This window comes from Schistocerca gregaria, chromosome 11 (genome assembly GCF_023897955.1).
Source record: "Schistocerca gregaria isolate iqSchGreg1 chromosome 11, iqSchGreg1.2, whole genome shotgun sequence".
Taxonomy (NCBI): domain Eukaryota; kingdom Metazoa; phylum Arthropoda; class Insecta; order Orthoptera; family Acrididae; genus Schistocerca; species Schistocerca gregaria.
In genome coordinates this window covers 150579153-150606909 of record NC_064930.1, presented here as the reverse complement: position 1 = coordinate 150606909, position 27757 = coordinate 150579153, and the positions used below count along the sequence as shown (strand labels likewise).

The window sequence follows — 27757 nt, the reverse complement described above, 5'->3', positions numbered from 1 at the left end:
ATATGTCTGTTTGATACCAGGAATTTCTTCCATCGAGGAATGGAATGACTGGTGGAATGTTCCAACTGTTGTTTACACCGACTTGGTGACTGTGTGTCATGTATCTGTGTGTCATGTATCTGTGTGTCATGTATCTGTGTCACTTTGAAATTGTGTAGTGCAGCATTCAATGAAAGTTCTTTGGCTACCCACAGTAACGTGTACATTTCCAAGTTCCTCATACAAAATGGAGGGGAATGGACAGTTCCCACTATTAATACTCATTCTGTAATTGCCTGCCACTTGTCTCCTACCAGTCCTCCTCCAATACATCTTCCCCTCTCAGTTGTCACACGTTGCTTCCCATTTCCTAGCAATATTTTTTTTTTTATCTTCTCTGTTAGCAGATTACGTAGTAAATAACTACCAGTAGTCCAATCATTGTGTCTGCAACTCGATGCCTCCTATATACAGTTAGTAGCAATCTGTCCTTTCCATATTATTGTTAGGTTGGAAAATGATAGTTTTACTGTACGTTGGTGAAGCCAACGTGTTTGAATATAAAAAGACCATGCAAAAGTTACAGGTAGAGCCCCCTTGTATTTTTCGTAATTTATATACGATATACGTGTCTTCAAACTTGTAGCGTTGGCCATTATCTGACAGAAATTTTCTGAATATATCTTGCAGTTTTAGTTTTTATAGCAAATAACATGTTGGATATAATGTGAACTTAGACATTACCCTAGGCTGCAAGTCACTATCACCACAAACTATTTCACATTCATCGGTTTCACCAACTGTAGTGACATCTACCCACCAAAGCTAGCTCTCAGGCTATGCTATTGAACATTCTGTCACTATATCCTAGGTTTTGGTGGTGGTGTCCACTATCACCCTCTAACCACAGAGTTGACAGACTGGTCCATATTTAAAACACACCATTAAAATGACATAGCATATGACTGGTTCAGAATTTTTAATTTGAGTATGAATCTATCATAGGCAATATTTGTTATGAATGGAACACATTTCACTGCGACTGAAGCTCATTAGCATCAAAAGGAGGTAATATCCTAGTAGCTTGTACTTAAGCCTGCAGCAAACATGTTAACACGTTTGTCTTTATAACTAAAGCTACAAAGTAAATCCTGAAACGCTGCACTGCAGAACAGGCAAAATTACTTGCGCATGTATCTTAGACTGAACAATGAAATTATGGATGGCAGGGTAGGGGTGGAGGTTGCACTAAGCCACTCTTACCAGCGAACACCTCATTTGAAAAGGCTACAATAGGACCCTTACTTTACTGTGCAAGCTTGGTCCTGATCTGTAATGAAAGGGCTCTGAAGATTTGCATATGTCACTTAACAATATGAAGTCAAAGAATTTATTAAGTTATTATGTAGTTCCCACGTTTCAGCATACCTAATGGTATATTTTTAGTTTTACAATTACACCTAATAACTTTTCAAGACTGAAAAAAAAAGGCAGTAGACAGTAAAAGGATTATTCACACATCAGAAACTGAAATCCAGCATTTTCTTCTTAGCACAATAAACTGTTACATATTTTATATGTCTTTCCATGTAAAAGGATGGAAAATTAACTTTAATATCGATAACATGGCGCTATATATGCCTTATGTTTCAAATGACAGAATGCAAAGAAAAATTGTGTATTTTAAGATGTCGCATGGACTGTCGTGGTTTCAACACTTTTTTTTTATTTTATTTTTACCATCAGTAACACGATGTAATTACACACAAGGCCAAGAAAAATATAATGAAATGGTACACTGAATCAATAAAAAAGTCAGGCAGTGTTGCTTGAGAGTGAGTCAGCATACAAACGATCTTTCAGAGTTCCTTAATTTGTACTTGGTCTGAAAACTATTACTTACTCCTGTCATATGTTCAGCATTCATCCAGTCCTCGTCCATTGGACCTGCACGAATACTTTCTACGGGATATTTCATAGTTCCTACAGATGCCATTATTTTGCAGCACGAAACCTCTTCCTTCAAGTTTTATCACGTTTCTTCAACTCACTCAGACAACAGACAGTCTACCGAAAGGACGCTGTTCAAAGATTTGCCATACGATTAACATACCATTTTCCTGTGTAGCACAGTAAAAAAAAAAAGAAAACGAAGCTTATCTTAGGGAAATACATAAGATCAAAATCGGAAGGGTGTAATTCAGTGGTCTACTCTATTAATCAAATCTTGATTATGACGCCTTTAATAATTTCGCTTTCGCGAATACGATATCTTAAATTAGTAGGTAAGGTTAACTTAACCTCCTTGGTTGCGCATATCTGTCGATGCCTCGATGGCGTTTCGATGTATACTCTTTGCACTTACCTTGTGTCAAATCAATGGGGATGAATGCACCTTTACACCAAGTGAGGTTAAGGTAGTCAGTGGCTTGTTATGATGCGTGAAGCAGAAGGAGATAGCTTTCTACATACCGAAGAATGTTCCCAAAAGGTAGTCACTTAGCTTACTCATTTATATGACAGCGGTCTGGCCGTAAAAATTGTATTGATGGCTTATGGTGTTCAGCAAAAAATTACACGTATTCGACGATTCTTTGCATCATTTCTCTAGTACCAGGCAATACACAAAGACCATTCCAATAGCAATGTCCGAAACACTGCTTAATAAATATTGTTACACTAATACGTCCAGATGCAAAACATGAGTGTTAGATCCATTGCCCGGTTAACAAAATATAATGCAAGTCATTTAAAACTAATTCACTGTCATTAAACTTTGAGAAGACGCACTATATACAGTTCAGAACCTGGAAGAGATTTCCTTCCAGCATAACATATGAACACATGCAGATAGAAGAGGTTGACAGTGTTAAATTTCTGGGATTGCAACTCGATAATAAATTCAGTTGGGAGGGGCATACCGAAAAATTGCTTAAGCGCCTAAATGTCTATATTTGCTGTGAGAATGTTGTGAGATGTGGGAGGTATAAATAAAAAAAAAAAAAAACAACTTGCCTACTTTGCTTATTATGTCATGTTGTTGTTGTGGTCTTCAGTCCAGAGACTGGGACCGTATTCTGGTGCAACTCGTCAAACCAAGCAAAAGTTTATAGAGTACAAAAGCGTGTGATAAGAATCATTTGTGGTGTAAGTTCAAGAACATCTTGTAGAAACCTGTACACGGAACTTTGTATTTTAACCACTGTTTTTTCAGTATATTTATTCCTTAGTGAAATTTGTTGCAAGTAATACATTGATGATGATGATGATGATGATGATGATGATGATGATGATGATGATGAAGTATTTCCAACCAATAGCTCAATACATAGTATCAATATTAGGAATAAGAACAATCTACATAAAGACCTAAAATCACTTACCTGGGTACAAAAAGGGGCCCAGTATTCAGGAACAAACATTTTCAACAAATTGTCAACAACCACTAAAAACTTGGTTTCAGATAAAGCACAGTTTAAACAGAGTTAGAAAGTCTTTCTGATAGGCAAGTCCTTCTACTCCATTGATGAATATCTTAACAGAAACTGTTAAGCCAGCATAAGTAAAAATATCTGTTACATCTCAGTTTTGACAACACTTTGTCACAACAGTTAACTTAGGTATTTTGTGTAGGATAAATTTATTAATAGTGTATAAGTGTTTCATTCTGACAGCGTGTTAATTCTGTAAATATTAGCTGTTCCAGTCTACTGCATTGTATTAACCTATTTCGACTATCTCCTGACAAATGATCAGGGTAGTAGGTAATTATTATATTCAAATATTTTGTTTTTATGTTATACTTTGACATGTCCACACCCATGAGAATCATCTCATTTTTTGTGTCTATGGAATGAAAATGGTATCAATTGTAATCTAACTCTGTTGATATGTTGAGTGAATATGTTATTCTATGTGCAAGGGTATGAAAGACCAGATTACAGGTAAACATTGCAGTTTTTGTGTCAGAAAGGTAGCGTGTTTCTCAAATTGTTTATAATGCTGGAAACAGCCTAAATGCTAATTTAGTTATCTTTCTACTATTTAACGTAATTGTATCCTGGAAGTGAAATACTATACCGTATATAAATGTCTACAAATGTCAGAATATTTGACTTGCATGAAAAGAAAGGAAACATGGCCTGGATTCAACAAGAATGGGACAGCGAATGATTACCTAAACATCTGTCGTAGTTTATATGCAAAATAAGTAATTTACATTTGTCACTCCCCTTTTCCAATAAATTGTTAGAGAAGATAAATGCTAGCCCATGCCATTGTGTATCTGCTACTTTTATGTTCTCTTTTATGCACAGTTATTCGTATTACTAAACCCACAGATCAGATGTGTCTTCAGATTTTTGATGTCGCATTGTACTGAGTAATAAAACATAGAGGTTAGAAAGTCTACATCACTACCAAGTGATATTTGAAAGTTATGCAGATTGTGGCACATTGTTTTAAATGTTCAGATTTGTAAGATTGTAAAATTCAAAAATTACATGACTACACAATCAGTAAGCCAAAACTGAAATTGGGTAACTTGTACAGAAACCATTTTGTAACAGTTTGTAGGGACATGAAGTGGAAAGATCGTGCAGGATGAGTTGCAGGGCTAGGAAGTGGCAGACTTTGATCTAGGAAAATGCAATTAGCCTGAAAAGGAAGTTGTTTACGAAACACTTGTAACTTATCCAAGAATACTGCTACACTGGGTGAGACTTGTACCTACAAGGGCTAACAGGGCATATTAAACGTATGTAGAGAAGGCCAGCACAAATGGATAAAAGTGCAAAACCCTTACAAACTTCAGAGAACCTTACTAAATGAGGACTCTGTGAATATAATACAGCTTCTTATTTATTACATCTGCAGGTACTGGGAAGACAACAGAGACTAATTACAGCATGTCCAGACCTATTAATGTGCTTTCTTTGGCAGTGCACCACACACAAAGGGAATCTATTAAACCCAAATATCTGCCACAGTGGGCAGTGGCCTACTGTTTGCAGAGCACGTATGCAGTTCCAGAACTTATTCACATTGACAGCATCTATGTTTGCTTACACAACTATAATCAAAACTGTCCACTGTTCCCTACACGTAAGTTAATTTCACAATTTAGGAGAGAGTGTATTGATGCAGTGAACTGGTAGCACTCGCGAAGGCATGAGCTGTTTTACCTCATTTGGAAGGACGTTGAAAGTGATTGTTGCAGTACACTACTAGTTACATGTTCCTTATATTATTTTTAAGATTTACAGCAGAGTGATGTGGTTTGAGTCAGTGTACATGCTAGATCTTGCTCTCACTTGATCCTGATCCTTCACCGCAGGGCCAGACAGTGTTAACATTCAGATGTTGCAGCACCTTTCTCTTGTGGGCAAGCGCTTTCTTCTTCAGACGTACAACAGCATCTGGGCAGAGATCACATTTTCCAGACATTGACGTGACCACTGTCATACCTATACCTGAGCCCGGTATGGACAAACATCTTCTAGCTAGTGTCCCATTTCTCTCACCACCTGTATTTGCAAGGTGATGGAACGTACGATTCATGCCCAACTGGTACGGTGTCTCAAGTCACGCAATTTACTAACCACTGCACAGTGGGATTTAGTGTTTGCTGTTCTGCAGTTGACTGTCTTGTCACTTTGTCCACTTGTCATGAATGGTTTTCTGTGGAAATCCCAGACTGTGATCACGTTTTTCAATTTAGAGAAAGCCTATGGGACCTGCCGGAGGACTGGTATTTTCTGTACACTCTAAATGTGGGGCTTCTGGGGCCACCTGCACCTTTTCCTTTAGGAATGTTTAAAAGACTGAGTTTTCAAGGTACTTGTCGGACACCTTAAACCAGAAAACCGTGTGCCTCAGGATTCTGTCCCGAGTGTCATCCTCTTTGCTAATGTCATTAATCCTATAACGGCCAATCTTCCGCTGGGCGTCTCTGGCTCCCTTTTCTTTTACAATTTAGCCATATGTTGCAGTTTCCAAGGACCTGTCTCATCGAGTGGCATCTTCAGCTATGTCTGTCATGTTTACTCATGGAGCACAGACAAAGGCTTTGGTTTTTCTTCTGACAAAACTGTTTGTATGAATTTCTGGTGACACAATTTGTTTCTTCCACCATCTTTACATGTTGGGCCTGTTACTATTCTGTTTGTTGAAACAGCGAAATTCCTGGGGCTCGATGGGAGACTTTCTCAGTCTTCCCACTTTTCTTACCTGGAAGCCCTCTGTACACGGTCCCTCGACGTCTTACGTATCCTCGACGGTACTTCCTGGGGAGCAGATGAAACTGCCCTCCTCCGTTTTTACCGACCCCTTGTCAGTTCGAAACTAGACTGTAGGTGTTTCGTTTACGCATCTGCATGTCAGTCGTCCTTACGCTGCCTCGATATTATCCCCTGTCACGGCATCCGTTCGGCCACTGGCGCCTCTTACACTAGCCCAATCGAGGGTCCGTATGCAGAAGTTGCCAAACTACCGCTGTCCTACCGCCGCGACTTTCTCCTCGGCAGACACGCGTGGCCACCCATCCTGCGCCTTTCCCTTCGACGACTTTGGTCGCCAGTATGCGGCGCATCCCTCTTCTGTTCCTCCTAGAGTTCGCTTTCGGATCTTGCTGCGGCAGCTTAACTTTGTGCTGCCTGCAACTTTCTCAGTGGGTACGGGCCCTTCACCACCTCGGCTTCGTGCGGTGGCCCATGTTCACATCGGCCTTCGTTTGCTTCTTAAGGTTACTGCACCAACTGTACTGTATCACCGTCAGTTTCACGACCTCCTCCCAGAACTTCACGATAGTGCCTCTGTGTAAACTGGTGCCTCTCGGACTGACCATGTGCCTTTGTCATTGGCAGCTACATTTTTGGTATCTGCTTCCAGAACACAGTGCGGGCGCGTGCGCGCGCGCGCGCACACACACACACACACACACACACACACACACACACACACACACACACACTGCAAACTACGAAACAAATTAGTTGCATTAGGGATTACAGAGTTGATGCATTTTATAGTAGACATTAAACATGCAAGTGGGAAAAAGTTTTTGTCTGAAGTTGCTAAGTGCTCTTAATATCAGACACTGGATGAGTACAGTCTGAGTAATTTGTCCTCTCTCGAGAGGAAAAACTATTTTTTCACAAATACCAATGTGTGAGTCGTATCTCCTAAACTGTGTGTCGTACAATGATACAGTTGTGCAGGTACAGTGTATGGTATATGTGGATGCTTTCTGCAAAATTTGTTGCAAAAAGTTATTAGTAAAGAAGTAATACAGTGATCTTCTCTCCTTTCATCATTTCCCAAAACGGATGTCGGCGAGAAAAAGTTTCTTAAACATTTGAAATTATGGGTAAAGTTTGTCCCTGTCAAGTACCAGATGAATCCGGGCTGGGTATTTGCACATCCACTACTTCAGAGCGTAACACAGTTTCTAACAGTAATACGTGTGTCACTGTGTTTAATGGTAATATGTATCTCACTGTGTTAAACCTTCCAGCTCTTAATGAGTCAGTTATGACAGCATTTTGAAACTGTAAATTCATATAATAATTATGAGGTACTGAAAATAAAACAAAGGGTAACATGCAGCTGAGCTAGTGTGCCACAAATATCTCAGCTTCTTACTGGTATCTGTGTGTGAGAACCCCTCTGCCCCTGCGACGTGTCCCGTTAACGCCTCAATTGAATTGTCTGACACTGTATTTCTGTAGGATAAATGCTCATTTCATGTTGACAGCTATGCCCCAGAACATTCTGAACTTGAGAACAATTGTATATTCTCCCAAAAATTAATTTCCATCTGGATTTGACAGTGTTTCCGATGGAGTACGAAAGATACATTCCCGTATAATTGCCCCTGTCGTACGTGGAATACGTAATGCGTCACTAACTAGGCAGTTTTCCAGAGAAACTGAAAATGCTGTCATCACACCCCTCTTTAAGAAAGATATCAGTGAGTACCGACCTGTTTCACTGCTTGACATTTCCTAAAATTCTTGAGGAGCAGATATATTCTAGAATAGACACCTGAGAGTCTGTATTATCTTCAGTAAATCACAGCTTGGGTTTCAGAAGAGTCTGAAGCCATTTACATGTGCAGTCACAAAATTCTAAAAGTACAAAATAACAAAAAAATGCATTCAGTACTTTGTGTGACCTACCCGAGGCATTACACAGTATGAAACACAATATTATAAAAGATAAATAGTTTTTATGGTGATTCTTGAGTTTCTCCTGGCGTATTTGATAATCAAAATATCCACGGGTGTACTGCCGGTCTATAGTGTCCAACGGGCACAATATTTCGTCGATCAAACATGTCGCCATCATCAGGTGAACTGACAGACTGAGCTTCTGTGAACGTGCCGGCACGGAGATCCGTACGCTATGGCTGCTCAGTTCCCCCTGCCATAGCGTACGGATCTCTGTGCCGGCACGTTCACAGGAGCTTAGTCTGTCAGTTCACCTGATGATGGCGACATGTTTGATCGCCGAAATATTGTGCCCGTTGGACACTATAGACCGGCAGTACACCCGTGGATATTTTGATTAGTTTTTATGGTATTCACCAAAGCGCAATCTTAGGACCACTATAGTTTCTCATACATGTAAAAGATCTTCTATCTAGTATATGATGAGCAGAACTAGTTCCTTTTGCAGATGGCACCAGAGTTTCTCAGTTCGGGCATGTAAACAGTGACAAAAGAAATGGTGAACAATGTTCTGAGAAGTATCAACTCATTTTGTGCAAATCGTCTTGCCCTCAATTTTAAAAATACATGACATATTCATTTCTGCACATCTGGGATACTACACCACTTGATAACAGCAACAAATGATGAGAAAATAATAAGTAGGGTTGTTGTTGTTGTTGTTGTTGTTGTTGTTGTTGTTGTTGTTGTTGTTGTTGTCTTCAGTCCAGAGGCTGGTTTGATGCAGCTCTCCATGCTACTCTATACTCTGCAAGCTTCATCATCTCCCAGTACCTACTGCAAACTATATCCTTCTGAATCTGCTTAGTGTATTCATAACCGCCGCATTATCCGCCAACGCAAGCAGGATTGCTGGGAGCGGTATGTGTCCACCATTGGCCTCCATGTCACTCCATCGCAGGTCTGGGCCAAGATTCGCCGCCTCTATGGCTATCGGACCCCTGTCAGCGTCCCTGCGCTCTCACTGAATGGAGCAGTTTGTACTGACTCCGACGTCATTGCAAACCGCTTGGCAGAGCACTTTGCTCTGAATTCCGCTTCTGCCAACTACCCCTTGGGCTTCCGCTCTACTAAAGAGCGGATAGAACGTCTGAGTCTTTCTTTTCTCACCCACCATCCTGAATTGTGCAATGTTCCATTCAGTGAGTGGGAATTCCGCAGTGCCCTCGCCGCTTGTCCTGATACCACTCCTGGCCCAGATAGCATCCACTCTCAGATGCTGAAACACCTTTCAGTGGACTGCCAGCGACGCCTCCTCGACCTTTACAACCGCATTTGGGTCGAGGGTGAGTTTCCGTCACAATGGCGGGAAAGTTTTGTTGTCCCCATTCTGAAACCGGGGAAGAACCCTTTGGAGCTGGACAGCTACTGTCCCATTAGCCTCACCAACGTTCTTTGCAAGTTGCTTGAACGGGTGGTGAGCCGGCGCTTGAATTGGGTCCTGGAGTCTCGGGGCCTTCTGGCTCCGTCTCAGGGTGGGTTCCGTAAAGGCTGCTCCGCCGCCAACAATCTGGTGAGCCTGGAGTCGGCCATCCGTACTGCCTTTGCCCGACGTCAGCATCCGGTCGCTGTCTTTTTCGACATGCGGAAGGCGTATGATACGACATGGTGTCATCACATCCTTTCTACGCTTCATGGATAGGGCCTTCGGGGCCGTCTGCCGATCTATATCCGCAATTTTGTCGTATTGTGCCTTCCGCGTGCACGTCGCTGCCTCATATAGTTCCTCCCAAGTCCAGGAGAACGGTGTGCCACAGGGTTCTGTTCTAAGTGTCTGTCTGTTTTTAATAGCCATTAACGGGCTCGCTGTGGCCGTGGGAAATTCTGTCTCCTCTTCCCTGTATGCTGACGACTTCTGCCTTTACTACAGCTCTATTGGCATTGCAGCTGCTGAACGTCAGCTACAGGGCGCAATCTGCAAGGCGCAGTCTTGGGCTGTAGCGCATGGTTTTCAGTTTTCCGCAGCCAAGACCTGCGTTACGCATTTCTGCCGGCGACGCACTGTTCACCCGGAGCCGCGGCTTTATCTTGATGGCGAGCATCTCACAGTGGTGGAGTTACATAGGTTTTTGGGGGTGGTTTTCGATGCCCGGTTGACTTGGCTGCCTTATATTCGGCAGCTTAAACAGGCGTGTTGGCGGCATCTAAATGCTCTGCGATGCCTGAGCCACACCAGGTGGGGCGCCGACCGATCTACTCTCCTACGGCTTTACCAGGCGTTGATCCAGTCCCGTCTGGACTATGGGAGTCTAGCTTATGGCTCAGCGTCCCCATCTGCGTTGCGGTTGCTGGACCCAATCCTCCACAGCGGGATACGCCTTGCCACTGGTGCCTTCCGGACCAGCCCTGTGGACAGCATACTTGTGGAGGCAGGTGTCCCTCCACTGCAGTTACGACGCCAACAATTACTGGCTGCTTATTCTGCCCATGTTTTTAGCTTGCCCGGGCATCCAAATTATCGTGTCCTGTTCCCGCAGTCAGTCGTCCGTCTGCCAGAACGTCGGCCGCGGTCGAGTTGTCCGATTGCCGTACGTGTCAAACAGCTTCTCTGTGGGCTTGGGTGTTTCCCTGTACCACCTCCTTTCCGGGCCCCTCTGCGTACACCCCCATGGTGTGTGCCTCGCCCTTGCCTTCAGCTGGACTTGGCACAGGGCCCGAAGGACTCGGTCCCTCTGGAGGCCTTCCGACGCCGCTTTTATTCCATCCTGGCCACGTATGAGGGCTCTGGCGTTGTCTATACCGACGGTTCGATGGTTGCTGGTCGTGTGGGTTATGCACTAACCCTAGGGGACCATTCTGCAAACGTTCGTTGCCAGCTGGCTGCAGTGTTTACACTGCTGAGCTGGTCGCCATCTTTCGTGCCCTAGAGTATATCCGCTCCTGCTCAGGTGAGTCCTTCGTTATCTGTAGCGATTCCCTGAGCGGTTTACGAGCTCTCGACCAGTGTTTCCCTCGTTCTCGTCTGGTGATGGCTATCCAAGAGTCCCTGCATACTCTTGCCCGTTGTGGCAGGTCTGTGGTCTTCGTTTGGACCCCGGGCCATGTTGGGATACCCGGAAATGAAACTGCTGACCGCCTGGCGAAAGAGGCCACTAGTGCACCATCTCTGGAGATTGGCCTCCCGGCGACTGATTTGCGGGCACTATTACGCTGCAAAGTTTTTGATTTATGGGACACTGATTGGCGCAACCTGCCCGTGCCAAACAAACTCCGCCGTATTGAGGAGACTACTACTGTGTGGCAGTCATCCATGCGAGCCAACCGCAGGGAATCAGTCGTCCTTTGTCGGCTCCGCATTGGCCACACCTTACTCACGCACAGGTATTTACTGTGTCGTGAGGATCCCCCTCTTTGTCGTTGTGGGGCGTCCTTGACGGTGGTCCATATTCTGTTGGAGTGCGCCCTTTTAACTGTTCTCAGGCAGACTTTTGCGTTGCCTGATACGCTCTCTGCGCTTTTATCTGACGACTCTTCCATAGCGGACATAGTTCTGCGTTTTATTTGGGCAGGGGGATTTTATCGCTTAATGTAAATGTGTTAGTTTCTGTGTTGATTCTGGCCTCTGGCCTCTGGCCTCTGGCCTACGATTTGTCTGATTTTTCATGTGTTTCTCGGTGGTTGGCTTTTCCCTTTTTGTTTGTATGGTCGGCCAACCACCGTCACACTCTGTGTGATTTTAGTTCGTCTTGTCTGGTCTTTCTCTACATTTCTCTTGTTCTGTCTCGTCTGTCTTATCATCTGTTGATCGTTTTTATTCTCTGTGGGTGTTCTTAGTATTTGGAAAAAGGGACCGATGACCGTAGCAGTCTAGTCCCTTTAACCCCCACAAACCAACCAACCACAAATTCCTCCTCTCCCCAATTCTATTAAATACCTCCTCATTAGTTATGTGATCTACCCATCTCATCTTCAGCATTCTTCTGTAGCACCACATTTCGAAAGCTTCTATTCTCTTCTTGTCCAAACTATTTATCGTCCACATTTCACTTCCATACATGCCTACACTCCATACAAATACTTTCAGAAACGACTTCCTGACACTTAAATGTATACTCGATGTTAACAAATTTCACTTCTTGAGAAACGCTTTCCTTGCCATTGCCAGTCTACATTTTGTATCCTCTCTACTTCAACCATCATCAGCTATTTTGCTCCCAAAATAGCAAAAAAATGGTTCAAATGGCTCTGGGCACTATGGGACTTAACTTAGTAATCAGTATGCAGTAGAGATAGATAGATTGCGGAACAGGAGGGGAAAATTGCTGCCCTTCAGGCTGAGTTAGATGAGGCTAGGCGAGAACTGGGCAGGTTAAGGGGTGAGAAGGGTAAACAGGGGTGGGAAGTGGCAACAGGCATGAGGAACAGGCAAATAAATTCTTCTGACAGCTGTGTTATTAATGTACAGGTTTGACCTGTTGCCTCAGTCAGAGACTGATGAGCATCTCACTGAAGACAGGGCTCAACAAGCTTTCAGCAGCAAATTGAATAAGAATGTAGGGAAGTCTGCAAAGAGAAAGACAGTCTTGTTGCTAGGTAGTTCGCATGCTAGGGTTGTGGGCCAACTTCCGCAGGATGAATTAGGGTCAGAATACCAGGTCACAAGTTTTTTCAAACCTAGTGCTGGACTGGGGCAGGTTAGAGGATTTAGGTTCACTATGTGGAGGCTTTACTAAGGAAGATACCATTGTTATTGTGGGTGGGCCGGGCAACAGTATTGACAGAGATCCGGGGTACAGCATAGTGTGTGACCTGGCAAAGATTGCATCAACATCGAGTCGTACCAGTGTTGGGTTTGTGTCGGTTCTGGAGTGCCACGACCGACCTCATTTGACCTCTTCTGTCAGGAGAGTTAATTTGGAGTTGGAACGGCTACTTGGATCTGATGCGGGGTCACACATTGGTGTGATTCCTGTTGATTCACTCTGTAGGTGGGACTATACTAGACATGGCCTACACCTCAACAGGAAAGGGAAGGGAAGGGTAAACTGGCGGGGCTGATAGCAGGAAATTTAAAGGGGGGAGGAACTATGTCTCATGGTGGTAACTCTTTTTTAGTGTAAGATCAGTGTCCAGTGGGAAACTCAGCCAGGCAAGTATTAAAGATGTTTAAAAAGTTCAAGATACTCACAAAAGTAAAGTGAAAAATAATGTTAGTATATTTCACCAAATATTGGGGGATTGAAGAATAAAATTGATGAGCTTCTGATTTATTTAGAAGATATAGAAACCAAGAATGTAATAGATATACTATGCCTGTCTGAGCATCACATTGTCACTGATATGCAAAAGGTTAGCATCAATGGGTACAAATTAGCTGCACATGTAAGTAGAGATAATATGATGAGAGGAGGAGTTGCCATATATGTCAAAAGCTTCCACAGTGTAAAAAATTTAGAAACTAAAAAATTTTGTGTAGAGCAACATATGGAAGCATGTGCCACTGAACTTAAACTAAATGATGGCACTTTCATAATTGTAACAGTGTATAGGTCCCCCTCAGGGAATTTCCAGCTATTTCTAGAAAACTTGGATGCTTTGTTGTGCTATCTGTCAGACAGGGGGAAGCAAATTATCATTTGTGGGGATTTCAATGTTGATTCCCTGTAAGAGTGTAATAGGAAGAATGACCTTGTAGTATTACTCAGTTCTTTCAATTTGAGCTCCATCATTGATTTTCCTACTTGGATAACAAAGAACAGCAGGACATTGATAGATAACTTTTTTATAGACCAAGATAAGTTTAAGGACATAAATCCTTATCCTGTTGAGAATGGTCTTTCACATCATGGTGCACAGCTGGTTACAGCACATGGCATAGCTCCATGCAGTATATCAAATCAGAATTTCAAAGCAGTGCGTTCAATTAACAATACAAATACTGCAAACTTTAGGGAAAGACTACATCAGCTAAACTGGGATGAAGTCTATAAGGAACGAGATGCAAACTTGAAACATAATTTATTTCACGATACATTTTTAAGGGTATTTGAAAATTGTTTTCCCAAGAAAATCGTTAAACATAATTCCAAGAAAACATATAAAAAACCTTGGCTAACTAAAGGAATAAGAATATCTTGCAACCGTAAACGAGAACTGTATCTAACAGCAAGAGGGAGTACTTACCCCGTAATTGTTCAATATTATAAAAACTATTGTGCGGTACTAATAAGAGTTATTAAAAAGTCGAGAAGCATGTGTATCATGTCTGAAATCAGTAACTCTGATAATAAAATTAAAGCAATTTGGAATATTATTGAAAGGGAAACAGGGCAACCAAGAGCACAGGAAGACTTTAGTGCCATAAAACTGAATGACAAGTGTACTAACAAACAATCAGATATTGAAAATATTTTGAATAATCATTTTTAAATGTTGTGGAGAAAATAGGATCTAGATCTCCACTAGAAGAGGCAAGGCTACTAATAGAAGAGGCCATACCTGTGCAGTTTGACACAACTGTAATTCCACCAACCTCTCCCTCTGAAATCAGTAAAATAATAAACTCGCTGAAAAGTAAAAGCTCTTATGGAATTGATGGCATTTCCAGCAAGGTACTTAAAGCTTGTTCCCCACAGATAAGCAGGATTCTCAGCCACATATGTAATAGCTCTTTGGAGCAGGGTGTTTTCCCCAATAGACTGAAATATCCCATTGTAAAACCATTCCATAAAAAGGAGACACGTCAGATGTCAGCAACTACTGCCCAATCTCTCTTCTGACAGCTCTATCAAAGATTTTTGTGAAACTAATGTATTCAAGAGTAGCCTCCCATATTTGTAAAAATAAAGTAGTAACAAAATGTCAGTTAGGTTTTCAGAAAAGCTTATAAACAGAAAATGTTATATACGCATTCACTGATCAAATATTAAATGCTCTGAATAACTGGACATCACCCATTGGTATTTTTTGTGATCTCTCAAAGGCCTTTGTGGAAATCATGGAATTCTTTTAGATAAGCTAAATCATTATGGCTTGAGTGGGGCATTGCACAAATGGTTTAATTCATACTTAACTGGAAGAATGCAGAAAGTTGAAATAAGTGGTTCGTGTAATGTTAAAACAACAGCTGATTCCTCAAACTGGGGTGCTATCAAGCACGGGGTCCCACAGGGTTAGGTCTTAGGTCCTTTACTGTTCTTGGTATACATTAATGACTTACCATTCCATATTGATGAAGATGTAAAGTTAGTTCTTTTTGCTGACGACAGAAGTATAGTAATAACATCTAAAAACCAAGAACTAAGTGATGTAATTGTAAATGATGTTTTTCACAAAATTATTAAGTGGTTCTGCCAGCCATGTTTTGTTTTTATAGCTGATAAACAGTGAAACAGTGAGTGACAGTGACAGTGGCAGTGGCAACTCAATATTCAGTGTTTGACAGTGATGAAGACGAAAAAAGAGTAAGTGATTCACCATGTAAATACACACACACACACACACACACACACACACACACACACACACACACACAGAATTAAATAATTTCAGGCATAATAATAACATAGTTCTTCAAATCGTAATTTTGGCTTAAACAATTTATCTACTTTAAGGTATAAGTGGTTGCAGATGACAAACTGTCGGTCATTGTAGAAACACAAGACGTCAGAAAAACCACACCATGTGGTAAAAAGGTATGGATTTTCATAATTTATGTGTTTTTTCAAATATCTATAATTACATTTTTTTAAAAACTAACAGCTACATGTATACAAAACAACAAAGAACGTTCTTTATCTTTAACAGATGGAAAATAAAAGTCCACTGAGGATGCTGCAACTGCAGTGAAACATGTTTGGGTTATAAAACAAAACTGTGTTTTGCTAAAGGCAGACCCTATCCAAAAACATATATATTGTTAAAGCAAACACGGAAAAAAGAGCTTCAATACCAAGATGATTATTTCGACGCCTTGCCAGGCATTTCCGAGCAAGCTCTACAACAAATTCCGGAACACTACAGCAAAGTTACATCAAACTATTTTAAATATAAAATTCAATAGACTTTGTCTTTCATATAATGTAATACCTAACTATATACATGTAAATGTAAACAGTATGTCACCTGCAGCTCGTCATGCCAAACATAAAGCTGAAATTGAGTGGCTGAAGCAAGAAATTAGAAACCTACATACAAAAAAGCAAGAACTCAATGTTGAATTATTCAAAATTCACCTGGAACTAGGAAACCACATTAAAGTCTCTGAAATATTCAACGATATCATGAATACAGTCAAACAAAACACAGAAACACAAATAAAATCAAAATGGAATAAACAACAACAAAAACTAAACACTCTTTTAAAACAAAACAAAGCTTATGCACATAAAAATAGGAAGCAAGCAAACCACACATTCCACAAACATCTGGTAAACCTTACTGACATACCACTAACCAACCAAGAAATAAGTTTTCTAGAAAAAGGCCCAAAATACAATGTCAACACACACATCACACACAAGACAGTGGAGAATCTTATCACAGAAAGTGAGTACATCATAAAACAACAAGAAAGAAACAATAATCAAAATTTCAATGCAGGTCTGACAAGAGAATTAATCACAGAAGAAATAAGATACATAATAAAAGAAAACAAAAACAACATATTGACAGGAACAAAAACTGAAGAAGAAAAAACCTCTGGAAAAATAAAGGACAAACTTAAAAACAATGAGGCACTCATCACAAGATCAGACAAGGGCAGCACCATGATAATAATAAAGCAGGATGAATACAAGCAAAAACCTTAAAATTCCTAGAAGACAACAACATAACAAAGCTAACCAGTGACCCAACACAAAGATACCAGAAAAACACAATAACACTCCTAAAAAATATCTCGCACATATTCACAAATCAGAAAGCAAAATGGTTGAAACAAAAGAACCCCCAAGCACCCACACTGAACAGCCTACTAAAGGTCCACAAGGATGGCATTCCTATACGCCCTGTAGTCAATTTCAGAAGTGCACCCACATACCACTTAGCCAGAGAAATTCACACATACATACAGAAACATTACATATACACAAATAACAGAAGCATACGCAACACCGAAGAGCTGGTACAGCAAATCAAAGACATCAACATACCCACAACAGCCACACTCGCATCATTTTACATCACATCCATGTACACCAATATCCCCACCACTGAAACCATCAACATCATCAGACAACAATTAGAAGAACAAGCCAAAATTCCCGAACCCCACATAAAAGAAATAGCTAGCATCCTAAAACTTATCACACAACAAAACTACTTTTCCTTTGACAATCAGTTTTACTCACAAGAAGATGGGCTTCCAATGGGGTCACCAGTCACTGGAGTCCTAGCCAACATCTTTCTCAATCACATTGAAAATAAAATATTCGAAACAATAGTTAGACCCAAACAATACCGGATAATATATTGGTACCGTTATGTAGATGACATCATATGCCTTATAGATGAAACACCAAGTCGCATCCAACAACTCCACAGTGATATAAACAAAGTACACCCAAAAATAAAATTCACCATAGAAACAGAACACGACAAAAGGCTAAACTTCCTTGACCTCACAATATACAGACACAACAACCTACACCAATTCTCCATATTCAGGAAAGCGACCACCACTAGCACAACCATTCACAAAGATTCTAATCATCCGATTACACACAAACTAGCCAGCTTCCAATATGTACTACACGGACTAAACAAAACCCCACTCACTGATAACAACTACAAGAATGAATTGCAGACAATCAGACAAATAGCAGTGGAGAATGGATATGACACAAACACTATAGATAAACTAAACCACAAAATTAAAGCAAAACTAAAAAGGACACCCAACATACAAAGTCAAAAACAAAAGCCTCAACCTACAAACACACATGAAAAGGAAACACCCACAATGACAAACAAAACAGTACACAGAATAGGCAACATACTCAAAAAACAAGGGATAAAAATAGCCTACAGGACAGACAACTCAAGCACAGACAAACACAACACATCTGGTATTTACCAATTAACATGCCAGGATTGCAAAGCAGTTTATATAGGACAGACAACCAGAAACTTTAACACCAGATATACAGAACACAAAAGAGCATTAAAAAGTAACAGCTGTCATTCCACATTTGCTGAACACCTCTGGACAAGAAACATAGCCCAACAAACATCAACACGGATTTGAAAATTCTCAAATGCAGCAACAGCCCCTCACAAAAACTGATAATCGAAGAAAATTACCAGATACAAAAAGCCATAGTAGAAGGCAAACAAATAATAAATGAATACACAGCTCTCTGCAATGGCACTCTGTTCTCTGCCCTCAAAGAATTAACAGACAAAACCAACCTATAGAGATCTTAACCCCCCTCCCCCACCCACCAGAAGAAAAAAAAGATCCTGAAACCTAAAATCTCTCTCTCCCTCCCTTTCTCTCTCCCTCCCTTTCTCTCTCCCTCCCTTTCTCTCTCCCTCTCTTTCTCTCTCTGTCTCCCCCTTTTACACACACACACACACACACACACACACACACACACACACACACACACACACACACACACAGAATTAAATAATTTCTGGCCTAATAATAACATAGTTCTTCAGATCGTAATTTTGGCTTAAACAATTTATCTACTTTAAGGTATAAGTGGTTGCAGATGACAAACTGTCGGTCATTGTAGAAACACAAGACGTCAGAAAAACCACACCATGTGGTAAAAAGGTATGGATTTTCATAATTTATGTGTTTTTTCAAATATCTATAATTACATTTTTTTAAAAACTAATAGCTACATGTATACAAAACAACAAAGAACGTTCTTTATCTTTAACAGATGGAAAATAAAAGCCCACTGAGGATGCTGCAACTGTAGTGAAACATGTTTGGGTTATAAAACAAAACTGTGTTTTGCTAAAGGCGGACCCTATCCAAAAACATATATACTGTTCACCGGTGTGGGATCCGTACCAGATAGGATTGATTGAAGAGATAGAGAAGATCCAACGGAGAGCAGCGCGCTTCATTACAGGATCATTTAGTAATCGCGAAAGCATTACGGAGATGATAGATAAACTCCAGTGGAAGACTCTGCAGGAGAGACGCTCAGTATCTCGGTACGGGCTTTTGTTGAAGTTTCGAGAACATACCTTCACCGAGGAGTCGAGCAGTATATTACTCCCTCCTACGTATATCTCGCGAAGAGACCGTGAGGATAAAATGAGAGAGATTAGAGCCCTCACAGAGGCATATCGACAATACTTCTTTCCACGAACAATACGAGACTGGAATAGAAGGCAGAACCGATAGAGGTACTCGAGGTACCCTCCGCCACACACCGCCAGGTGGCTTGCGGAGTATGGAGGTAGATGCAGATACTACTAATTGCTCGTCCGAGGTGTAACCGTCGCTGCTAACGTTTACTGTCAGCAACCGGAGGGACTGCATGAAGTGACGCATGCTGCTCCACGGTAACGCTCGACTGCGTTCTGCTACACTGACAAAAAAAAAAGTTTACCGTAGCTGGGTTCAGAATTCGTTCGAAACCCACCTTTTTCACCTGGTCTTGTGTCCTCATATTTTCAGCTTTTCCACTATCTATCAGACAACTTCCGAGGAAGTTTCTTTCGGAATGAAAACGTGCTCCAAACGTGGCTCGACAAAATCTCTGTCTGAAAATCACACGATTCCGTCAGTCGTGGGATGGAAAAGTTACCGCACTATTGGCTGACTGTTGTAAACAGTAAAGGAGAATATACTATTGGTGACCAAAGTATCTGTTACGTGCATGTGTTGTGTTTATTAAATTTACAGAAAAATGCCTCGATGTTATGTACCGAGCTAGTATATTCCCAAATTGTATTTGTGATTAATAACGAGACTGTATTTTGGATGAACTCTGCAGTTCACAACTTAAGTGCGAAAAGTAGAAACCGTTTTTATGCATCCAGAATGAGATTTTCACTTTGCAGCGGAGTGTGCGCTGATATGAAACTTCCTGGCAGATTAAAACAGTGTGCCGGACCGAGATTCGAACTCGGGACCTTTCGTGGGCAAGTGCTCTACCATCTCATCTACCCAAGCACGACTCACGCCCATCTCATCTACCCAGGCACGACTCACGCCCCGTCCTCACAGCTTTACTTCTGCCAGTACCTCGTCTCCTGCCTTCCAAACTTCACAGAAGCTCTCCTGCGAACGTTGCAGAACCAGCACTCCTGGAGCCCCGAGTTCGAGTCTCGGTTCGGCACACAGTTTTAATCTGCCAGGAAATTTCAGTTTTTATGTAGTCAGTGCATCCCTCTGAGATTCAGAATAATGTTTCATTCTCTCTGTGTAAAAGTCTTTCCGGGTGGGAAAGAGAAAATGCTCCAAAATCGAAAAAATAGTATTACCTCTGTAGCCACAACTTCTAAAATTTATCAGAATACTCATACCCGAGAACATAAATTCTGCATAACTCTAATGTTTGTATTAAAGAGACTGTCACACTCTCAGTATAGGGGCAGCTTATGGCAGCCTGTGTAAAGTAAACGCTTTGCCTAAAGTATCAGATAGAAGCAGGACCTCAGTAGCGTATACTGCCATCTGTCAGATAGACCACCATTGAGAATTAGATCTTAATGTGCTGTAGAAAATCTCGGTCACACTCTTACCTGTCGGCTAAAGTTGTGTATTGGACCTCTCCACTCTTTCCCCTTCAGAAATCTCTGACGTGGTGACGACAGACTCAGATGTGGGTTAGGTGTCAGTTTGGTTCTGAGTGGCAAAGCTAACAAATGTGGAAGCAGAAAATGTGGTCATGGTAGTAAATTGGTCAGAAGTGAAGCTCAATGTTTACTTCCGTGCCATACTGATAAACTATAGATGAAATCCGATAAGCAACTTTTGCCAAATTGACGGATTAAAAAGTGTGTATATTATCGTCCGCAGCTCCGAGGCTGTGTTACTTCTTTCTCACTGTAACTGGTTTTGAAACTATTTTACTTCTCTGTAATTTGTATGAAGCAGTCACATTTTGTGTTCTACACTCACACTATAATATTTATGAACATAAGTTGCACCTTTTGTGCATTTTATGTCTTGCAAGTTGTAAATTTACATCTTAATTGATACTCTAAGTGTAGTATTTGTAGCACCTAACATGCCAAATGAAATCTGTATATTTCGTTATAATGTTCATTTTCATTCTGCCCGTACATACATTTCTAAGCACTATCCCTTCACATTTCCTCTGTGGCATTCAAATTGTATAACACGTAATCCGTGTCCAGCATACAACCTCCTGTCGGTTACATCTTTAGGTAGTCATATTCGTGCTGTGCTAGTTGCCAACATCATCTGGTGATGGAAATTATTTTCTTCACTACTATTGGTCTTCGTGTACATTCAGTTTGGCACTAGGCTTCAGTTGTGTGAACATCTTCAGTATCGTATTCACCCTATGCCGTGTGGTTAACTTTGTAATATTTTTTTTGTACCTATCGTGCATATAATTGTTCTGCAGCATTTCATATCGTAGTTTCTTCATTTCCTATTAACTCAGCTGTCTTCTGATGACCATGTTTTGAAATGTGCTAGTAAAAGAAATTGCATCAGAGACTTTCTACAATGCATTAAGTGCCTCATAATACCTACAAACAAGTGTGAAGTATTCTTTGAGTAGGTCATCTTGTCTTTCAGTGCTGCTTCAAATCCGTATTTTGACTGCCGTGGAACGCTGGCTCCCCCTGACTGTTTTCGTTGCTGTCACATTCAGATTAGAGTAAACGCATTGACGATTTTACCTGAGTGTGTAATTCGGACCTGGCTGCCGATTCTTCCGCCGACACGGTGTTCAAATTACACGTAATTATTTTATTTGGGTGTACGGCAGTTTAATTTCTGTTACATTCAGATCGTTCTGTTTTGTCACAGGTCAGCGACACGGCAGAACGGCTCCGTCGCCCGCTCGAGATATACGTTGAGGAGCATCGCGTGAGTAAGCCTCGGCGGGCGCGCTTGCTTACCCATCTTTCTTACTTCTGTTCTTCGCTAGCTTTTCTACCTGCAGCTTACGAAGCACTGCTCACTGTTGCGGTCCCGTCCACATAACGAACGGCAACGGTAAGGAGCGAAGTGCACTTAAAGTATGCGCAGTCGACTAAAAACAACAAACAAATACCGGCAGGTTCTTTGAGAACATTTTTGCACATTACCCCATAACTTTACCCATCCCTCAACTTAGAGAGGTATCTTATTGCAACAGCAGTACTCCTAGACAAATAACGAGTTGTGTGAGCACCAAATTTTGCTGAAACTACTACTCACGTCATGTCATCCGTTTATGCCCTCACCCTGCTAGGGTGTTCTTACTTCACAGTATTATTATTATTATTATTATTATTATTATTATTATTTCCTTCCTTTCTCAGACGTTATGCCTGGTCAAAAATGGAAAAGCGATGCAGACCTTGATCAAGCGTGACTTCCTATTAACTGTACAGCACATGTTACATTGCATTTAGGAACTTTTGGGTAATTGAACATGTATCAATAATTATGGATTTCTGCAGTTGTATATAAGTTTGGATGTAGCTGTATTGCGTTGATGTACTGGTGGATATTGTGTGGTATGACTCCTGTAGTTGATAGTATAATTGGTATAATGTCAACCTTATCCTGATGCCACATATCCTTGACTTCCTCAGCCAGTTGGATGTATTTTTCAATTTTTTCTCCTGTTTTCTTTTGTATGTTTGTTGTATTGGGTATGGATATTTCGATTAGTTGCGTTAATTCTTCTTTTTATTGGTGAGTATGATGTCAGGTTTGTTATGTGGTGTTTTATCTGTTATAATGGTTCTGTTCCAGTATAATTTGTATTCATCATTCTCCAGCACATTTTGTGGTGCATACTTGTATGTGGGAATAAGTTTATGTTGTAAGGCAAGCTGTTGACTTATTATTTTTGCTACATTGTCATGTCTTCTGGGGTATTCTGTATTTGCTAGTATTGTACATCCGCTTGTTACGTGATCTATTGTTTCCATTTATTGTTTGCGCAGTCTGCATTTACCTGTTGTGGTATTGGCATCTTTAATAATATGCTTGCTGTAATATCTGGTGTTTATTGTTTGATCCTGTATTGCAATCACGAATCCTTCCATCTCACTGTATATATTGCCTTTTCTTAGCCACGTGTCGGATGCATCTCGATCGATGTGTGGCTGTCTTAGATGGTAAGGGTGCTTGCCGTGTAGTGTTTTCTTTTTCCAATTTACTTTCTTCTTGATGTTACATCATCTAAAGGGTTGTAGAAGGGGTTATGAAATTGCAGTGGTGTAGCCGATGTATTTCTATGAATGATTGCTTTGTGTATCTTGCTAGTTTCTGCTCGTTCTACAAGGAAATTTTCTTAAATTGTCTACCTGTCCATAATGTAGGTTTTGTATGTCGATAAATCCCCTTCCTCCTTTCTTTCTGCTTAATGTGAATCTTTCTGTTGCTGAATGCATGTGATGTATTCTGTATTTGTGGCATTGTGATCGTGTAAGTGTATTGAGTGCTTCTAGGTCTGTGGTACTCCATTTCACTACTCCAAATGAGTAGGTCAATATTGGTATAGCATAAGTATTTATAGCTTTTGTCTCGTTTCTTACTGCCAATTCTGTTTTCAGTATTTTTGTTAGTCTTTGTCTATATTTTTCTTTTAGTTCTTCTTTAATATTTGTATTATCAATTCCCAGTTTTGTCTGTATCCTAGATATTTATAGGCATCTCTTTTTCCATTGTTTCTATGCAGTCGTTGTGCTTATCCAATATGTAATCTCCTTGTTTAGTGTGTTTTCCCTTGACTATGCTATTTTTCTTGCATTTGTCTGTTCCAAAAGCCATATTTATATCATTGCTGAATACTTCTGTTATGTTTAGTAATTGGTTGAGTTGTTGCTGCCAGTAGTTTTAGATCATCCATGTATAGCAAATGTGTGATTTTGTGTGGGTATGTTCCAGTAATATTGTATCCATAATTTGTATTATTTAGCATGTTGGATAGTGGGTTCAGAGCAAGGCAGAACCAGAAAGGACTCAATGAGTCTCCTTGGTATATTCCACGCTTAATCTGTATTGGCTGTGAAGTGATATTATTTGAATTTGTTTGGATATTAAATGTGGTTTTCCAATTTTGCATTACTATGTTTAGGAACTGTATCAATTTAGGATCTACTTTGTATATTTCCAATATTTGTAGTAACCATGAGTGGGGTACACTATCAAAAGCTTTTCGGTAATCAATGTATGCATAGTGTAGTAGCGACCTTTGTTTAGTTTTAGCTTGATATGTCACCTCTGCATCTATTATCAGTTGCTCTCTACATCCTCGTGCTCCTTTGCAACGGCCTTTTTGTTCTTCATTTATAATTTTGTTCTGTGTTGTATGTGTCATTAATTTCTGTGTAATGACTGAAGTTAATATTTTGTATATTGTTGGTAGGCATGTTATGGGGCGGTATTTAGCTGGGTTTGCTGTGTCTGCTTGATCTTTAGGTTTCATTTAAGTTATTCCATGTGTAAATGTATCAGGGAATGTGTATGGGTCTGCAATGTAACTTAAATAATTTAGTTAGATGTGAATGTATTGAGGTGAACTTCTTTAGCCAGAAATTTGCTATTTTATCTTTTCCAGGGGCTTTCCCATTGTGAGTAGAATTAATTGCTTTGGTGACTTCATGTTGCAAAATTGTCACTTCAGGCATTTGCGGTATCATCTTGTATCTGTCTGTTTCTGCTTCTATGCACCGTGCATGTGTCTTATGTTGTACAGGGTTTGACCGTATGTTGCTCCAGGAGTGTTCCATGTGTGTTATGCTTGGTGGATTGTCTAGTTTAATGTGTATGTCATCCATTGTCTGGTAAAATTTATTTTGGTTTGAATTGAATGTTTGGTTTTGTTTCCTTTTATTTTCACTTTTTTTGTATCTTCTAAGTCGTTTGGCCAATGCTTGTAATTTCTGCTTCTTTTCATCTAATTGCTCTATCGCTTCTTGTTATGAGATTTTACCTAACCTTTATCTTTTTTTTATGACATTTGATGTCTTATAAATTGTGTTAGCTGTTCAATGTCTTTTCTCAGTTTTTCTGTTCTGATCTGTAGCCAGTGTCGCCATGCTGGTTTTGTGGGTTTCTTCTGTGTGTTGGTTGGTTCTGATCTCTGCCTACCCACCCACGGTCATCCTGCAAACATCTATTTAAGGATCTAGGGATCCTCACAGTAACCTCACAGTATATATATTCCCTTATGAAATTTGTTGATAATAATCCAACCCAATTCAAAAGTAATAGCAGTGTGCATACCTATAACACCAGGAGAAAGGATGATCTTCACTATGCAGGGTTAAATCTGACTTTGGCACAGAAAGGGGTAAATTATGCTGCCACAAAAGTCTTTGGGCACCTACCAAACAGCATCAAAAGCCTGACAGATAGCCAACTAACATTTAAAAATAAATTAAAAGAATTTCTAGATGACAACTCCTTCTACTCATTGGCTGAATTTTTAGATATAAACTAAGTAAAAAAAAAAAAAACTTAATCATTAGTGTCATGCAATATTTTGTGTAATGTAATTTCTTGTACAGACATCTTTTATTAACCTGACACGTTCCACATCATTACGAAGTGTCGTATTCATGATCTATGGAACAAGTATTAATCTAATCTAATCTAATCTAGTGTGTATATTTAGTGTAGTGAGTGCTCCTATATAAACCAGTAGTTGTAACTCTTCCATAGCTGTATTTTTATTTATTTTGTTGTGTATGATTGTGTTGGTAGTAGTTGTTTCGACTTGTGGGTTATTTGGTGGTCTATGCAAGAATGGTATAATGTCTGTATTTGCACCTTTGTATTCTATATATGTCAGCTGAAATTTTTCTTCTATATCTAAGGTGTCACTTCGTGTTCTATTTGTACTTGTTCTGGTGGCTGTCTTAAGATTTCGTTTCCCTCTGATTGTTTAATTGATGTGTGTTGTTCTTTGTTTGTTTGCTCTGGGATGTTTGAGTCCTTTGCTGTATTTTCTTCTTCTGATTGCACATTATTTTGTTCCAGTATTTGTTGTACGTGTTGTTTGATGTTTTCTAATTCTGACTGGGTATCCCATTATTTTTTATTATTACACGAATCTGATCAGCTAGTCGTTGTTCTGTTAAAAATTTTAATTCTGGGTATCTGGTAATAAATGTTGTGTATACTTGTGATCTGTATCCAGTTGTTGGTTCCTAGGTTTGTTGCTTTGTAATAACAGAACATGAGGTGTCGATTAGCTTCATCTGACCATCTCATCCTCTGTCTTGTTTTCATCATCATCATCATCATCACTATTACTATTATTTTAGTTGCTGATCATTCATGTTCCAAGTTAAAGATTTAGGAAAAACGGGCACATAGTTCTGTTACAGGGTGTTACAAAAAGGTACTGCCAAACTTTCAGGAAACATTCCTCACACACAAATAAAGAAAAGATGTTATGTGGACATGTGTCCGGAAACGCTTAATTTCCATGTTAGAGCTCATTCTCGTTTCGTCAGTATGTACTGTACTTCCTCGATTCATCGCCAGTTGGCCTAATTGAAGGAAGGTAATGTTGACTTCGGTACTTGCGTTGACATGCGACTCATTGCTCTACAGTACTAGCATTGAGCACATCAGCACGTAGCATCAACAGGTTAGTGTTCATCACGAACGTGGTTTCGCAGTCAGTGCAATGTTTACAAATGCGGAGTTGGCAGATGCCCATTTGATGTAAGGATTCGTGGGGCAATAGCCGTGGAGCGGTACGTTTGTATCGAGACAGATTTCCAGAACGAAGGTGTCCCGACAGGAAGACGTTCGAAGCAATTGATCCGCGTCTTAGGGAGCACGGAACATTCCAGCCTATGACTCGCGACCGGGGAAGACCTAGAACGACGAGGGCACCTGTAATGGACGAGGCAATTCTTCGTGCAATTGAAGATAACCCTAATGTCAGCGTCAGAGAAGTTGCTGCTGTACAAGGTAACGTTGACCACGTCACTGCATGGAGAGTGCTACGGGAGAACCAGTTGTTTCCGAACCATGTACAGCGTGGGCAGGCACTATCAGCAGCTCATTGGCCTCCACGGGTACACTTCTGCGAATGGTTCATCCGACAATGTCTCAATCCCCATTTCAGTGTAGAAGTTCTCTTTACGGATGAGGCTTCATTCCGACGTCATCAAATTGTAAATTTTCACAATGGACAGTGTGGGCTGACGAGAATCTGCATGCAATTGTGCAATCACGTCATCGACACAGATTTTCTGTGAACGTTTGGGCAGGCATTGTCGGTGATGTCTTGATTGGACCCTACGTTCTTCCACCTATGCTCAATGGAGCACGTTATCACGATTTCATACGGGATACTCTACCTGTGCTCCTGGAACATGTGCCTTTACAAGTACGACACAACATGTGGTTTGTGAACGTTGGAGCTCCTCCACATTTCAGTTGAAGTATTCGTACGCTTCTTGACAACAGATTCGGTGACCGACGG

General features: G+C 40.6%; 2 protein-coding genes across 6 annotated transcripts in view; one reads left to right on the top strand and one right to left on the bottom strand.

Moving 5' to 3' along the window:
* The window catches only part of LOC126295492 (proteasome subunit beta type-6-like), a 43995-nt gene extending 41921 nt beyond the window's left edge, over positions 1-2074 (bottom strand). The window contains exon 1 of the mRNA XM_049988054.1: positions 1883-2074. Within this exon, the coding sequence (XP_049844011.1) occupies positions 1883-1975 (93 nt within the window). The 5' untranslated portion in view covers positions 1976-2074. The remainder of the gene's footprint in view (positions 1-1882) is intronic.
* A 264-nt stretch (positions 2075-2338) lies between these two features.
* The window catches only part of LOC126295491 (zinc finger protein ZFP2-like), a 76546-nt gene continuing 51127 nt past the window's right edge, over positions 2339-27757 (top strand). For 3 of the 5 annotated variants that reach the window (XM_049988052.1, XM_049988051.1, XM_049988049.1), the window contains exons 1-2: positions 2339-2470; positions 22123-22182. In XM_049988052.1, coding sequence (XP_049844009.1) covers positions 2414-2470; positions 22123-22182 — 117 coding nt within the window. In that variant the 5' untranslated portion in view covers positions 2339-2413. The remainder of the gene's footprint in view (positions 2471-22122; positions 22183-27757) is intronic. The other 2 variants (XM_049988053.1, XM_049988050.1) reach the window with 1 other exon arrangement.